A 16,014-nucleotide genomic window follows, 5' to 3' on the forward strand; every position below is an offset into this window, starting at 1 on the left:
CCGTCATCTCTACACAGGCCCTTAACAACCATGTTGCCGGCGGCCGTTAGCGGCCATTCGTGTCCATCTCCTGAAAAACGTCACCTGTTAATTTCGGCAGAACAAGCAGCTAACTAAAGGGGTGGTGGAGAAGCCGACAGCCCTCTGAGGAGAAATGTCCTCTGGCCGGCTAACTAGGGTGGCAAGAAGGGCCAGCTCCCGGTCACCTTGCCAGGGGCGTGGGTGGGCGGCTGGACCCTCCAGAAGAGGACTTTAAGGTAGGGAGTGAGAAGGATACAGGGGAGGAGTTCAGCTCTTTGGGTGTGCAGGAAGGGACAAGGGACGGGAAAAATGGCTAATGCAGGGTGATGTTTAGAGCCAGGACTCGGGTGGTTACTAAGTCTGCCTAAGCTGAGCCTTTTCTGCCTCCCCCCAGCTCGGTCCGATCCCCTCCCCTGCTGTGCTGGGTACTTGAGGATTCGTCCCCTGCCGGTTGCCATGGAGACCCATCTTCCAAATCTCAGGCCTGGAGATGCTTAAGGCAGGAGGGGAAAGAAGGGGAGAGTAAAGTCGCCCCCCTCAACCTGCCCTCGTGGATTGGTGCTCTGCGTTTCCTTCCCTCCCACCCGAGATGTCCCATCTATTCGGGGGTTCCAGCCGTTTGGGCATGAGGAGACATAACCCGGTAGGCCAGGTTTGTGCCCAAGACGCAACCACATTTTGGTGGCTAGAGGAACACAGACACATTCAAACCATTTTGCGGCTGGTTGTGGAGACAAGAGAATCCAGATCTCCTACAAAAAAATGTGACTGGGAAAAGGAGTTGGTGATTATTTAACACGGACTAGAAGGGATATATCTGGGGCAACAGTGGTCCTAACAACCTACATCTCTCCAATGAACAGTGTTTAATCTCTCTTTTCCTCCTGTCTCTCCCCCTTTCCTATTATATGCTCTTCCTCTATTTGTGTCCTTAACCTCTGTCGTTTTTTCTCTTCTGACAAACGCCCTCCCTACCTCTTCGCTGTTCTATCTCAGTATGCAGCTTTGTCTTACACAAACGATGCCATGAATTTGTCACTTTTGAGTGTCCAGGAGCCGGGAAAGGACCCCAGACAGATGTAAGTGATCCCCCCCCTGCCTCAGGCTCCCTAACTTCTCACAGGGATATGTGTGGTTCTCTTGGATAGAGTCTTGGGGGCAGAGCTAGGACTTCAGGTCTCGCCACCGCTGCAGGTGAGCGTCCTGGTTTCCTTGCTATTTATACACCATTAGAGGGACTGCCGTGTCCCATTTCTGATGTCCTTGGCCTGGATTCCCATGGAAGGAGAGGAAGGGAAGATTTGCCTTGCCTGCTCCGGCCTTGCGCCACACACACCATTAATTGTGCCTGCACAGATGGATACGACCTTCAGACAGAGACCCGCACAACCTTGCAAGCATGTGACGTGAGCGTCCGACACAGGCCGTAACTTGGTGTCGTGCACGGACAAGACCAGCATCTCCTTTTAGCCGAACTCTCTAGCCCCATAGCTCTCTTCGCTTTCCATTTAATTTTTAAATTTTTGTGTTGCGTTGCTGCATTTTTGCATCTAATGTTAAGCTTGGTTTTGCCTGACTGTGCGCACAGAATTGCATTACCCGTGGCCAGATTTGGAGACATGTGCATAGACATCCATGCTCTTCGGGCCAAACGAGACTTGGTGGTGCGTGCAAGGCCGCTGTGAAGACGCCACTGCCATTTTCAAAAGCCAATCTTAACTCTGGGGTGAATGCAATCTCTGGCCTGTAACTTCTAAGTGATGTAAAAGAGCAGGGTGTGCATGCTTAAATTCATGCTCTGAATGGTTTTTTTAAGTAGTAGCCATAGTATAGAACTATAAGTAGCATCTTATCTTTTTTTTCTTCTGTATTTTCTAAATAAATAAAATATATACTTAGTAGAACAAGGTAATTTACAAATGCCATGAGGTTGGACCTGCAGGATGGCCCCCCTGTTTCCCCCCGGCAGCTATGAGCGTGGCTGTTTTGATGATAAGGCGGGGTTGTGTGGTGGGGAGGGTCAAGAGTCCTTCAATCCACCATGCTGAGGGCCTGTTCTTTAAATGGCCTGAAAATGGTCATCTTCACGGTGGCCTCAAAGTTGCTGTGATATCGAGTTTGCCCCTTGGACCACCATATATGCGCGTAAATATCTTATAAGCCTGGCTGACAATGTGCACCTTTATTTTGGCACATGCGCTCTCACTTGGCTCCCTGGCAATTCAGGAGTGTCCAATTTATACACAATCATGAGCAATGGATCTTCACACCATCGGTCAGTTTCGGCTTAATTTCTGTGAAAGGACACTTGCCTAATTTTAGGGTTGGGGGTCACCACAACATGAGGAACTGTATTAAAGGGTCGCGGCATTAGGAAGGTTGAGAACCACTGCCTTAGAAAACTAAAATGCTCCCTCTAGTAGTAGACAGGAGGGAAGTGGGGTTTTGCACATTAGAGGACCATGTCTACCGTCCCGTTTGGATTGACCGTGTGTTGTGTTGGCATGGGTTTCCCGCTTTGCAGGATCCCCGGAGCAAGCATAAGTTCAAGATCCACAGCTACAGCAGCCCGACATTCTGCGATCATTGTGGCTCGCTCCTCTATGGCCTGGTGCACCAGGGGATGAAGTGTACCTGTAAGTAAACAGCCTCCCCCCCCCCAAATCCTTGAAGCTTTGCAGTGTCTTGTGGAATAAGACTAAGACTAGAGTCCTGTGCGCAGTTACCTAGCAGTAAGCCCCACTGAACGAAACTGAGAAGAAAATGCATTGCATTGCACTGTAAGGGTGATAGCCTCTCTCTAGGGCAGGGACCAGTTTTGTCTAAGTGCTGTTATAGCCAGTGAAACTCTGGACTGACAAATCCCCAATGCAGACCTTGGCTACGTCGTGAAAGCTCTAGATCAGGGGTAGTCAAACTGCAGCCCTCCAGATGTCCATGGACTATAATTCCCAGAAGCCCCTGCCAGCATTTGCTGGCAGGGGCTTCTGGGAATTGTAGTCCATGGACATCTGGAGGGCCGCAGTTTGACTACCCCTGCTCTAGATGGACCCAGGTTAATCACTATCCACTGTCAACCTCAGTAGTACAGACTGGCCTGGATCTTGCACCATTTCTCGCCTCGCTTTTCTCTCCGGCTGCTTTCCTCTGCTGCACAACTTGCGTTTTCTGCCACTGACTGTTCTGCGTGCAGAAGGACTACTTGAAAAAACACTGATCTTGCACAAATGGAAGTGCAAGCGCAGAGGAAGTCAGGGCTGCATTGGCGGAAAGAAGAGGAAGGTGGAGAATGATGACGGAGCTGTTATAGATCTGCAGGGCCTGTAAGACGGAGCTGTTGCACCAGGTCTTTGGGTGAGGTCAGGGTTAATAACGGCAAGGCCCCTCCCCAGGCTACACGCTAACATCTTGTGCACCCCACCCTGGGGTAGACTGCTGTGAGGTTGTGGTGGAGATTTAAGCTGCCAATCTTGTTTTACTGGGGTTTTTAGTGGGTCTGATGGGTATTGGGTTTTATGGAGTTTTATGGGGGTTTTTATATTGTAACCCACCACGGGTCTCAGAGAGTGGCAGGCTAGAAATGCAACAATAAATAAATAAATAGGATCCAAGTCTTTGGATCCTGAGCTGTCAGGATAAAGGTGGGCTTTTAAATATTTCAAATATTTGCAGCGTTTCCTGGACTACTATACAAGAGACTACTGATTATGACTGAGATTTTTTAGTCTGAACCGTTTAGGAGAAATTCTAAATATCATTATTTAGTATATATCATGCTTCCAGTCAAAATACTAGTAACTTAGGATGGGTGTATATATAAAAGCGAACTGACATTTACACTATATACATATACATATACATATACATATACATATACATATACATATACATATACATATACATATACATATACATATACATATACATATACATATATATAGTGTAAATGTCAGTTCGCTTTTGCACGGTTTCTGGGGAAAGTGGCTATCCTTGTCGATTTTGATTGCCTTCTCAATAAGATTTAAAGTGAATGACTGCCTCCATTCATTCATAAACTGGAGCCCTGTCCTCAGTGGGTTTCAGGTGTTCGGGGTGGGGACACAGTGGTGAGGGTGACAACAAAGCTATCCAAAGTCTTGCTTATCTGTGTGCAGTGGGTGGAGGTAGAGAGCACTAAAATGCTAGGGCAGGAGTAGTCAAACTGTGGCCCTCCAGATGTCCATGGACTACAATTCCCATGAGCCCCTGCCAGCAAACACTGGCAGGGGCTCGTGGGAACTGTAGTCCATGGACATCTGGAGGGCCGCAGTTTGACTACCCCTGCCCTAGGGGATGGTTGGTCCCGAATGACTGGCCCATTTCTGTCGCCCCCTGCAGGCTGCGAGATGAATGTGCACAAGCGCTGCGTCCACTGCGTGCCCAGCCTTTGTGGAGTAGACCACACGGAACGGCGGGGGCGCCTGAAACTCACCATTGAGACCTTCGAGAGCGACGAGATCCACGTGACTAGTAAGAATACGAGGCGGGGTTGGGGGGGGGAGAAGAAGAGGAGTAATGTAAACCCCGGAGGGTCTCAGTTTTTCCATCTTTGCTGAGCTTGTGTCATGTAGAATGGCAGGAACAGAGGTGAGAAAGAAATCCTTGACAAAGGGAGCTTTGCCACTCCAAAATATATCCTCCCAAATCCTCTTTGGTCCCTAAAGCGCTACTGAACTCGAATCCAGCTCTTCTACTAGAGACCAACATGGCTACCCTCTGAGAAAACGCATTGATTTCCGCTTGCGTTTAAAAGGGAGTCTTTAAAAGGCCCTCGTCACTGCAGTATGGTGGTGGCGAGGGCAGGGAATAACAGTACTGGCCTACCTTGCAGGATTGTTGTGTTCTTTACAGCAAAAGATGATGTGCACAAAACACTTGAATGCACCAGATAAACGTCGGAAATCAGACTCCTGCCTACCAAACTGCACCTCAGGGTTTTATTTTAAAAAGTAAATCCAAATGATTCTCCGGGAGAAGCCAGTATTAGTAATCCGAATTAACTGGGCACATTGAGCTATTTTACAAATATTTGCTTATCTTCCCTATAATTTATTCTGCTCTTGTTAATCATGAGGACATTCGAGTGGAGAATAAAAGAGAAAATCCCATTGTCTTCTCCTGCGACTGAAGAGCCAGTCGCTGAAACTTGTCTTAATGAAGACTAGAAATCTGGTTTTGTTTTTTGTTTTTTTAAAAAGCAAGCTAAGGTTTGGGTTCATTTGGAAAAATGAAAGCCAAGGCGTTCAGGATGCTAAATTCTCCATGCAGGGAGGGGACGAGCAGTAGGTAGAGAACTGTGACAGCAAAACAGCACACGAGGACGGCAATCCCACCTGTTCAGGTGCCTTTTGCTGCTGCCGCCTGGGCAGGAGTGTGCTTTCACGCTCTGGCTGGAAGCAGCCATGCTGTCCTAAGAATGCCGGAAAAAACCTGCCGGGAGCTTGCTTTCATCTAGTCCAGAATTCGGTTTCCCATTGAGGCCAGCTGGGTACTTCTGGGAAGCTGGCTGTCACGGAAAGTCTGTCATTGCAGCCTTCCTTGTTTTTGTTGTCATGGTTGTTTTTAAAAAAGGGATGCCTGACGATCGGTGGGCCGCAGAGAGGCGGGGACGCTGAGGGACGTCTGGTGGTCTGGAGGTGGAATTCAGTGCTCTTTATAGCTTCTTGTCCTTCAGCAGCACAGGCAGGGGTAGAATAGATTATGCAAATGTGTGCTTCATTACATCATTTGCATAATTCAATCATATTTGCTTGATGTATACAGGTCACAAGATTCAGCTGAATTTAGCTCAGGTATGGCGCTATCTTGGTACAGGGTTCGTTTGTTTTTTTGTTAGTTTAAATATATACAGTTCGACCCTTATTCCAGCATTTTAAACAATTCCTTCCTTCCTTCCTTCCTTCCTTCCTTCCTTCCTTCCTTCCTTCCTTCCTTCCTTCCTTCCTTCCTTCCTTCCTTCCTTCCTTCCTTCCTTCCTTCCTTCCTTCCTTCCTTCCTTCCTTCCTTCCTTCCTTCCTTCCTTCCTTCCTTCCATCCATCCATCCATCCATCCATCCATCCATCCATCCATCCATCCATCCATCCATCCATCCATCCATCCACTAGGGCTGAGACCCAGAATGCCTGGGCTCTTTAGGAGAGAACAAAATCTGGTGAACCCGAGCAGAGCACCAGCTCGGGAGCAGGATGCCTGGTTGTGCCTGGGTGGTGAGTGGGACGGAGCCAGCTAGCAGAGGCTGGGAGCCAGGCCTCCGGGTTCTATTCCTAGCCGTAGAACTTGACATCCCCGCCTCTTCTTTTCACACCTTCCCCTGCACCCTTTCTTGTTCTCTTTTTCTGCCTCCTGGAGCCACCATGTAGGTGGTGAGGAGAAAGCCATCGCTGTGGTTTCTTTACACAGAGGGATTTCCTTGGCCACGCCTTTACTATCTTCTGCATGCCCCCCCCCCCAATATGAGGCTGGTAGGAATTTGTTGTCACAGCAGGTCTTGTGACTAACAGCAGGTGTGCGGAATAGAACGCAATGGGACCTCCCTCCGACCCAATACTGACTGCAGGAGACTGGCTCTCCTTCAGCGCTTACGTGGAAGAGCCTTTTTAATCTGTCACAGGAGAAACCGAAAGGAATTCCGTAGCACCTTGCCGGGTGTATTGTAGTTTACATTTCTGTAACATAGAGCCCACGTTATCAGATGCACAAAAGTGTGTTCTCCCTTAGTTGGCAGCTGTACGTAATGCACAGCAGAATTCCTGGTTGCTGGGGATCAAAATCGAGAGCCATCTTGATGCAATGGTTAAGGGTAGCAGGTTCTAATCTGGCGGGCCGAGTTGGATTCCCCACTCCTCCAGATGCAGCCAGTTGGGTGACTTTGGGCCAGTGACAGTCCTGATAGAGCATTCCTGTTGCTCTAGATAGAGCATTCTCACAGAGCATTCCTGTTGGTGCTCTCTCAGCCTCACCCTTCTTCTTCCCTTCCCTTCCCTTCCCTTCCCTTCCCTTCCCTTCCCTTCCCTTCCCTTCCCTTCCCTTCCCTTCCCTTCCCTTCCCTTCCCTTCCCTCCCCTCCCCTCCCCTCCCCTCCCCTCCCCTCCCCTCCCCCACTATGGGTTCCAAAGCCCCACAAATGTAAGGAGCACAGCCTGTGACATCTCTGTGCAAAGCCCATATCTGTCTCTCTCCTTTCTTGGTCAGTTGTTGAAGCACTGAACTTGATCCCGATGGATCCCAATGGTCTCTCTGATCCCTACGTGAAACTCAAGCTCATCCCTGATCCAAAGAATTTAACGAAGCAGAAGACCCGGACTGTCCGGTCCACCCTCAATCCGGTGTGGAACGAAACTTTCGTTTTGTAAGTCTACCGGTGGCGCAAGCAAAGACCGTAGCCAGCCCGGGACCCTCCCCCACTGTTCCTAAACAAATTCTCTCTTTTGCTCACCGCAGCAACCTGCAGCCAGGTGACATGGAGCGGCGTCTCTCCATCGAGGTGTGGGACTGGGACCGGACGACCCGCAACGATTTCATGGGAGCCATGTCCTTTGGTGTGTCTGAGCTTTTCAAGGGCCCCTTGGATGGCTGGTAAGCAGGAACATGGGGGGCAAATGAGAAGGTGGAAGAGAATATGGGGGCAGCTTAGGGAACCACCAGTAGCTCATTTTCTCTCTCTTTTCCCGTGCGTCTTTGCGTCTCTTTGGGTTTTCACCTGTTGGCATCTATCTATCTATCTATCTATCTATCTATCTATCTATCTATCTATCTATCTATCTATCTATCTATCTATCTATCCATCCATCCATCCATCTATCCATCCATCTATCCATCTATCCATCTATCCATCTATCCATCTATCCATCTATCCATCTATCCATCCATCCATCCATCCATCCATCCATCCATCCATCCATCCATCCATCCATCATCTCTCAATCATCTCTCGCTATCAAACAAACATCTCTCTCATCTTTCTATCATCTATCAATCACCTCTCTCTCTTTCATCTCTCTATAATCTCTTTCTCACCTCTCTCTCCCTCTCTCCTTACCTACCTACTGTATGCTCCACCCACCGCCATATAAAATGGCATAACCCATCAAATCTCTCTTATTTCTGCTCCGATCCACTCTTCCGTTCTCTTTCCTTTCTGCTTTCCTCTCCTGCCTCCATCTTCCCACCTGCTCTCTCCTCTTGTTCATCTCCCTTCTCTTCCCCCGCCCGATGTCCCTGTCTGCGTCGCTGTCCCAGGTACAAATTGCTCAATCAGGAGGAGGGCGAATATTATAGTGTCCCCGTGGCTGACGCAGAAAACTGTGGGCTGCTGCAGAAATTCGAGGTAACCTCGTGGCTCACCCTGACGCTGATTGGATTGGCGCTTCCCAAGGCCCCGCCCCCAAGTGCCAAGTCCAGCCCAACCACAGAGCAGATACAATTCCACCACTAGGGGGCACTGCTGTCATGGACCTGGTACCTTTTTTTTAGGATTTGAAGGGAGGGTGATCTGGTGGTTGAATTGAACATAGTGCACAGACAGAATTTCTGACCAAGGGATGGGCCAAAATTTGCACGGCCGTTACTTAATTCGTTATCTTTTTGTCTCTCCAGGCTTGCAACTTCCCTCTGGAGCTATATGAGGTATTTGGTTTCTTCTCTTTTGTCTCTGGGTAGAATAGGAGGAAGCAAAAGTTTCTTCGTGCCGCCAATAAGAACATCGATCAGTCTTGGTTCAGATTTCTACTGCAGTGAAGGCAGGAGTGAAAAAATACACGAATTATAACGTCAGATCGGGCCAAAAACCCACCTGGCCCATTAGCACAGGGATCCCCAGTTGTTTTGAGCTGGTGAACACCTTCAGAATTCTAATACAGGATGTTCTATGCAATTAGTATTATTACTACTATATTTATTTGTTTCGTTTGTTGACCCCCATTCCTGGACCAGGCCGGCTTGTGGTGGTTTACAGTAAAAGACCCCAATAAAACAGTAGATAAAACAGAAGCAAGCCCTTTGTTAGATGATTTCTGCTCCTCACCATTCCGATAATATCAATAAAGGAGCAGCTATGTTTGTGTTTCGCTGTGACAAAGGTACGCCAGAATGCATGGCACCGGTTCTCATGCACTTTCTCATGAGCCAGGAGGACATTTCGTGTTCCGTCTTCTGGATAGTCTTGGGATGTTGGCAACGTCGTGCGGAGGGGGCTCTATATGCTGCCAACATGCGAAGGCTATCCAGGAACATTTTCCTTGTGTGGAAATGGCCTATTTCTTTGCATCATGTTTCAGCAACAGTAATGTGGACCAACTCTGAGCCAGTACCACCTAAACATTCAATTTTGGACTAGCTGTGTTCCGTTTTCTCCTCCCCGCCCCGTTTGCCCTACAGAAGGTTTGCCACGGCCCGGTCTCATCACCGTCCCCGAGCCCAACGGACTCCAAACGTGGCACATTCTTTGGCACCAACCGATTCCACATCTCGGACTTCAACTTCCTCATGGTGTTGGGAAAAGGCAGTTTTGGCAAGGTGAGGCCTGCCACAAGGCAGTGTGAAGGAATGGTGCTGGTGGTGCAGCGTGCTGAGTGGATGGAAATCCACGCATGGCGATAGGATGCCTGCTCTGGGGCACAATGACCTGTGAATCATGGCCTCCCCAGCTGCAGCACCGACTCACGGTCTGCTTGCGCTCCTCAGGGAGATACGCTTGGCCTTGACTCGGGCCAGAGCCTTTTTGGTCCTGGCCCTGACCTGGTGGAATGAGCTCCGGGGAATGCTGAGGGCCCTGACAGAGCTATCAAAGTTTTGTGGGGCCTATAAAAAGCAGCTCTTCCTCCAGGTCTTCAGCTGAGGTCGGGTTTCTTAAGGTCAACGGGGGCTCTCTTCAGGCTGTGCTGTATTATGAGGCGAACCCTTTGCTTGATGGCTGTGGGGAAGTAGGAGGGTCTTTTTAGCCATCTTGAGATTTTGGGGTTTAATGGGATTGGGGTTTTTATGAGGTATGATCATGTAATCCGCCTTGAGTCCCAGGAGGAAAGCGGACTATAAATTTAATAATAAAAGTAATAATAAGAAAATAATTTCCACAGTCAGAGTAGTTCAGCAGTGGAATGGGCTGCCTGAGGAGGTGGTGAGCTCCCCCTCACTGGCCGTCTTCTTGCAGCAGTTGAACAGCTCCTTATCATGGATGCTTTGGACTGATCCTGCATTGAGCAGGGGGTTGGACTAGATGGCCTGTATGGCCTCTTCCCACTCTATGGTTCTTTGATTCTGTAAGCAGTGGATAGACAGAGGCTTGTCATGGACGCTTTAGGCTGATCCTCCATTGAGCAGGGGGGTGGACTAGATGGCCTGTCTGGCCCCTTCCCGCTCTATGGTTCTATGATTCTATAAGCAGCGGCTGGCCAGATCCTTATCATGGACGCTGTCTGGCTCCTTCCGACTCTATGACTCTACACTAACACAAAGAGGGCAGTAAAATCAAAAGACATTCCCTGCAGGTGATGCTGGCAGAGCGGCATGGAACAGAGGAGCTGTTTGCCATCAAGATCCTCAAGAAAGACGTGATCATCCAGGACGATGACGTGGAATGCACCATGGTGGAAAAGCGGGTCTTGGCCATGGGGGAACGCCCGCATTTCCTAACGCAGCTGCATTCCACTTTCCAGACTGCGGTAAACACCACAGGATCCTCCCTGGGATAGTAGGGGGAGGAGAGGGAATGGGGTGGGACTTTATCAGTGTCTAGTGGCCGCGTGTTGTAGTGGGTTAGAGGGTGGTGGGACTCTAATCCTGGGAACGGAGTTTGATCCCCCGCTCTACATGCAGCCAGCTGGGTGACTTTGGGCTGGTCACAGTTCTCTCGGAGCTCTTCTCACAGAGCAGTTCTGTCAGAGCTCTCTCCGGCCCACCTCCCTCACCGGCTGTCTCTTGTGGGGAGAGGAAGGGAAAGGTGTTTGCGAACCACTTTGGGGCTCCTTCGGGTAGTTGAAAGCGGGGGATAAGAAAACCAGCTCATCTCCTTTTTCTAACGGAGACATCCCTATGGTCTTTTTATTCAAGGACCGGCTGTATTTTGTTATGGAGTATGTCAACGGAGGTGACCTCATGTACCATATCCAGCAGGTTGGGAAATTCAAGGAGCCTCATGCGATGTACGTGAGTCTCTGGGATCCTGGTCAGGAATGTGTTTTGTGAACCTGGTAACTGCACCGAAGGGATGCTTTTTAAAAACCAGCAGGGATCCTAAGAGCAGGGTCACCACGCGTGGCTGGTGAGGGCTTCCAAACCAGCAAAGGGCCTGCTTCTTCCGGGTTAGTGCCTTTCCTGGAGCCGATTCTGCTTAAGGACACACACGAAGATCCATTTCAGTTTATCTTTCGGAAGGGGTCAAGAGGGGTAAGCGTGGCTTGGCCTGCAGAAGCGGCAGAGCGGGGCGGTATAGTCCCAGCATGGAAAAAGTGACTATACCACTTCAGATCACGGTGGTGGGGCGGGGGGAAGATTGCAATGTGTGAGTCTTCTCCTGTGTTTTAAAAATATAAAAATATACTAATATTTATTAATCAAGTTTAAAAATCCAGGGCTTATGGCATAGCCCCAATAAAATCAGTGCATACATGCACACTAATATTGAGGCTATGCCATACGCCCTGGGTTTTTAACTGGATTAATAAATATTAGAACTATATTTTAAAAATTGTGTTCTACCCTACATAGGCTTAAATACGTTTTCCTTATTTTGTCCAGCACGAAGCCAACATATGCCCTACCTTCTGTACCTGGAATGAAAACTTCTCTGGCTGCCATTTGAACATTATAACAAAACTTCCCCAGGGGGGGGGGGGAATAATGTGTGGAAAAGCACCCAGATACAAGCTTCTCTTGATCGGATGTCAAATGTCATCTCGTATTTTGCAAAAGTTAATATGAACGTTCTTTTGGATGATGTGACTAATTTAGTATAATTGCTATTTCCTCACTCCCCCCCCCTCCGTGTCTTTCCTCTTACAGGTTTTATGCTGCCGAAATTGCAATCGGCTTGTTCTTTTTGCATAACAAGGGGATTATTTATAGGTGAGTACATGCCTTCCTTCCACCTGAATGGGAGTCTCAGAAACCGTGGCTCTCAGACCTCTCAGCACCACTGGAAAACCCATCTCTCAAGGAATTCAAGGATTCTGGGCTACTGCTTCTCCCTCCCTCCCCTTCTCTCTTGCATAATTATCTAACCCTCAGAATGTGGCACGTTCCCCTTGCAATACCGAGATCAGCATTAAAAAAAAAAGTCCCTGTTCCCAGATGGCCCTTTTGAGCATCATGATTATCTAGCATCCTCTAGTGGAGAGTTTGCCCCTATCGCTTATGTGCTCCCTTTCCTGTCCAGAGATTTGAAACTGGATAATGTAATGCTGGACGCCGACGGCCACATCAAGATCACGGATTTTGGGATGTGCAAAGAAAACATCGTCCCTGGCGTTACCACCCGGACCTTTTGCGGAACACCTGACTACATCGCTCCAGAGGTACAAAACCTGCCTAGCTTTTAATCTCCCCCCCCCAGCTTTCCAAAGCTGTTTCTTCCAAAGAAATGTTAGTTTTCCTTCCTACATCTAAATTGCATACCGAGAAAACCCGTGATTCATCTATTCCAGGCCAATTTTAGCATGTTTAGATTTCTGAAAGTTGTGAGGCCCTGAATTCCATCTTCTATACCGGGGTGGCTCTCCAGACATCCATGGACTACAATTCCCATGAGCCCCCTGGTGCTGGCAGGGGCTCATGGGAATTGTAGTCCATGGGCATCTGGAGAGCCACAGGTGGGCCACCCCTGTTCTATACCTTGCACTCGGGGATAAACTTAATGTGAGAGATTAGTGAGTCCATGCTTGCTTATTTATGTGTCTGGTCCATTTGAATATATAAATCATGTCCCTGCAGAGTAACAAAAGGCCACACTGGGGAGGGAAGGTGAATCCTGAGGGGAAGGAAACCCCTAAATCAGGCGTAGTCAAACTGCGGCCCTCCAGATGTCCATGGAGTACAATTCCCATGAGCCCCTGCCAGCGAATGCTGGCAGGGACTCATGGGAATTGTACTTCATGGACATCTGGAGGGCCGCAGTTTGACTACCCCTGCCCTAAATGCTTGGTGCCAAAGTATCTGAACCACTGTCTGAATCCCAATTTATCTGCCCAGGGCTTGAAATCAGCAAATGAGGCCCTGTAATGAAGCATGCTCTGTCTTAGCTGGTGAGATCTTATGGCAGAGCATTTTCGGTGGTGGCACCCGAACCAATAGCGCTCCCTACCTTTTGGACTGCAGCACGCCCCTTGAATTTTGGCTTTCCGGCCCAGTCTTTTTTGGTGGGGGGAGGATTTTGATGTTCTCGGTGCACAGAGGTCTCAAGGAGTGCTGCTGGTTTTGTTTTTAACTCATTCCTCGCCTGCCTTCCTTGCTGGAACCCAAGGCTGATCCTGCAGCGCAGGAATAGCAGTGCGATAACAGCAACGTAGCAGACCCAAACAGACCCCTCAGCTGACCCCATTCCTATCAGAAAGGACGCAGGGCTTGTCTTTCCCAGCACGCTCACCTTCCCTTTCTCCCGCTCTTAGATTATCGCCTACCAGCCTTATGGGAAATCCGTGGATTGGTGGTCATTCGGCGTCCTCCTGTACGAGATGCTGGCTGGGCAGGTGAGTGGATCCTAGGCAAGATCCCCCAGCCTCTGTACCCATCCTAATTCAAAGGCTGCTTTTTCCCCCCGAGCCGCTGCTAGATCAGGTGACGAGGCTTGTTTAAGGTAAGTAAGGAAGATGGCGAACAATAGATCTTGATGGAATTGATTTTCAGTGCGGGCTAGAATCTGCAAAGGACTCGTGCTTTAAGCGTCTGATTGGAATACTGTTTGGATAGGCAAGCTGCATAAGGTGCTTCCGCCAGCTGCTGAGCAGAGCCTCATAGAATCACAGAACCATAGAGTTGGAAGGGGCCATACAGGCCATAGAATCATAGAATCATAGAATCATAGAGTTGGAAGGGGCCATACAGGCCATCTAGTCCAGCCCCCTGCTCAACGCAGGATCAGCCCTAAGCATCCTAAAGCATCCAAGAAAAGTGTGTATCCAACCTTTGCTTGAAGACTGCCAGTGAGGGGGAGCTCACCACCTCCTTAGGCAGCCTATTCCACTGCTGAACTACTCTGACTGTGAAAATGTTTTTCCTGATATCTAGCCTATATCGTTGTACTTGAAGTTTAAACCCATGCCCCTATACTTCTCTGCCCCTCCCGTCATCTTTATGCTGTGCTTTCTTTTCCCCCCTCCCGCCAGGAGCCGGGGGAGGCGGGGGTCATCTCTTCCAAACCTTTCTGGTTGCTTGAACAAAACCTTTAAGAGGATATCTGCAGTCCTCGAAGAACATTAACGTTCCCCTTATCAGGCAGGATTACACTGCCGCCCGTGATCAGGATTGTTGCAATGTGCCAGGTTCCAAGGAGCACTGATCTAGTAAGAGGGGCATGGAGTGAATGCTATGGAAAACAGGGCTTACTAGATCTAGAGGGTTGAACTAGAGAGCCAGCTTGATGTCACGGTTAAGAGCAGCGGACTCTAAAATGGAGAGCTGGGTTGGACTCCCCACTCCTCCACATGCAGGCAGCTGGGTGGCCTGGGGCTAGTCACGGTTCTCCTAGAGCTGTTCTCACAGCAGTTCTCGTAGAGCTCTCTCAGCCCCACCTACTTCACTGGGTGGGTGTCGTGGGGGGAGAAAGGGAAAATGTCACTTGGTCACTCCCCACGCATCCTTGTATCCCTCTGTGGGGGAAGCGCATGTTTCTTTCTTTGCATTTGCAGCATCTTTTGCTACTTTGGCATGGTGCGTGAAGCAGGTCACAACAGCCAGGTCCTGGGTTTTAGAGGCTGAAATCCACCCTCAAGCTGCCTCCCGAAGAGAACTCAACCTGGAAGGGAACGCATCAAGTTATTTTCCATTTTCTCTTTGCCTGCAGCCGCCATTTGACGGAGAAGATGAGGACGAACTGTTTCAGTCCATCATGGAACACACGGTGTCCTATCCCAAATCTCTTTCACGAGAGGCCGTCTCCATCTGCAAAGGGGTGAGTCCTGGACCCGAACTGGTGTCCCTGGAGGAGCAGGGCTCCCTTCATCGAGGGTGAAATTGGACATAAGGCAGGAGTGGTCAAACTGTGGCTCTCCAGAGGTCCATGGACTACAATTCCCATGAGCCCCTCCCTGTAAGCACCCAGTGCCTCTGCAGGCTTCTGGAAAGTGTCACTTGGAGGCATGCATTTCCTGAGAGAACACCTCGATCCATGACCCATCGCGAGCCAAAAAGTTTTGGATTGGAACCTGAATCCCCCAGGGCCAGAGGCAGCTCTAGCAAATCTTTCTCTATCTCTTCTCAGTTCCTGACCAAGCATCCGCTGAAGCGCCTGGGATCCGGGCTGGAGGGTGAACGGGATATCCGAGAGCACGGCTTTTTCCGCTGGATGGACTGGGAGAGGCTGGAAAATTTGGAAATTGCCCCGCCCTTCATCCCCAGGCCTGTGAGTAACTGGATGGCTTCTCCCTCATGCAGGCTCATTCATGCTTGCGTTGCTTGTTTTGTACATAGTGATGTTTAAATTGTGCGTCTAAAAAAAATGCAGGCTGTACATAGGCATGCATGGCTAAAGGTAAAGGTAAAGATATCCCCTGTGCAAGCACCGAGTCATGCCTGACCCTTGGGGTGACGCCCTCCAGCGTTTTCATGGCAGACTCAGTACAGGGTGGCCTTGCCAGTGCCTTCCCCAGTCATGACCGTTTTACCCCCCCAGCAGCAAGCTACAGATACGTCAATTCAGGCATGCTCTCTATGCACATACTCACACATTCTGTACCTCCACAAAGAGCGTTACGCTCTGCTAATACCAACCAACTGATGGTCCCTGATTCCAAGGAGATATGTCTG

General features: G+C 49.3%; 1 protein-coding gene across 2 annotated transcripts in view; it reads left to right on the forward strand.

Moving 5' to 3' along the window:
* The window catches only part of PRKCG (protein kinase C gamma), a 41,348-nt gene that overhangs the window by 19,004 nt on the left and 6,330 nt on the right, over positions 1-16,014 (forward strand). Inside the window, exons 3-17 of one of the 2 annotated variants that reach the window (XM_077313948.1) lie at positions 1,018-1,100; positions 2,546-2,657; positions 4,399-4,530; positions 7,252-7,408; positions 7,501-7,635; positions 8,299-8,386; positions 8,656-8,685; positions 9,436-9,573; positions 10,545-10,718; positions 11,107-11,198; positions 12,058-12,120; positions 12,431-12,569; positions 13,659-13,739; positions 15,053-15,160; positions 15,470-15,610. In XM_077313948.1, coding sequence (XP_077170063.1) covers positions 1,018-1,100; positions 2,546-2,657; positions 4,399-4,530; positions 7,252-7,408; positions 7,501-7,635; positions 8,299-8,386; positions 8,656-8,685; positions 9,436-9,573; positions 10,545-10,718; positions 11,107-11,198; positions 12,058-12,120; positions 12,431-12,569; positions 13,659-13,739; positions 15,053-15,160; positions 15,470-15,610 — 1,673 coding nt within the window. The remainder of the gene's footprint in view (positions 1-1,017; positions 1,101-2,545; positions 2,658-4,398; positions 4,531-7,251; positions 7,409-7,500; positions 7,636-8,298; positions 8,387-8,655; positions 8,686-9,435; positions 9,574-10,544; positions 10,719-11,106; positions 11,199-12,057; positions 12,121-12,430; positions 12,570-13,658; positions 13,740-15,052; positions 15,161-15,469; positions 15,611-16,014) is intronic. The other variant, XM_077313949.1, reaches the window with a different exon arrangement.

Source organism: Paroedura picta, chromosome 16, assembly GCF_049243985.1.
Source record: "Paroedura picta isolate Pp20150507F chromosome 16, Ppicta_v3.0, whole genome shotgun sequence".
Lineage (NCBI taxonomy): Eukaryota > Metazoa > Chordata > Lepidosauria > Squamata > Gekkonidae > Paroedura > Paroedura picta.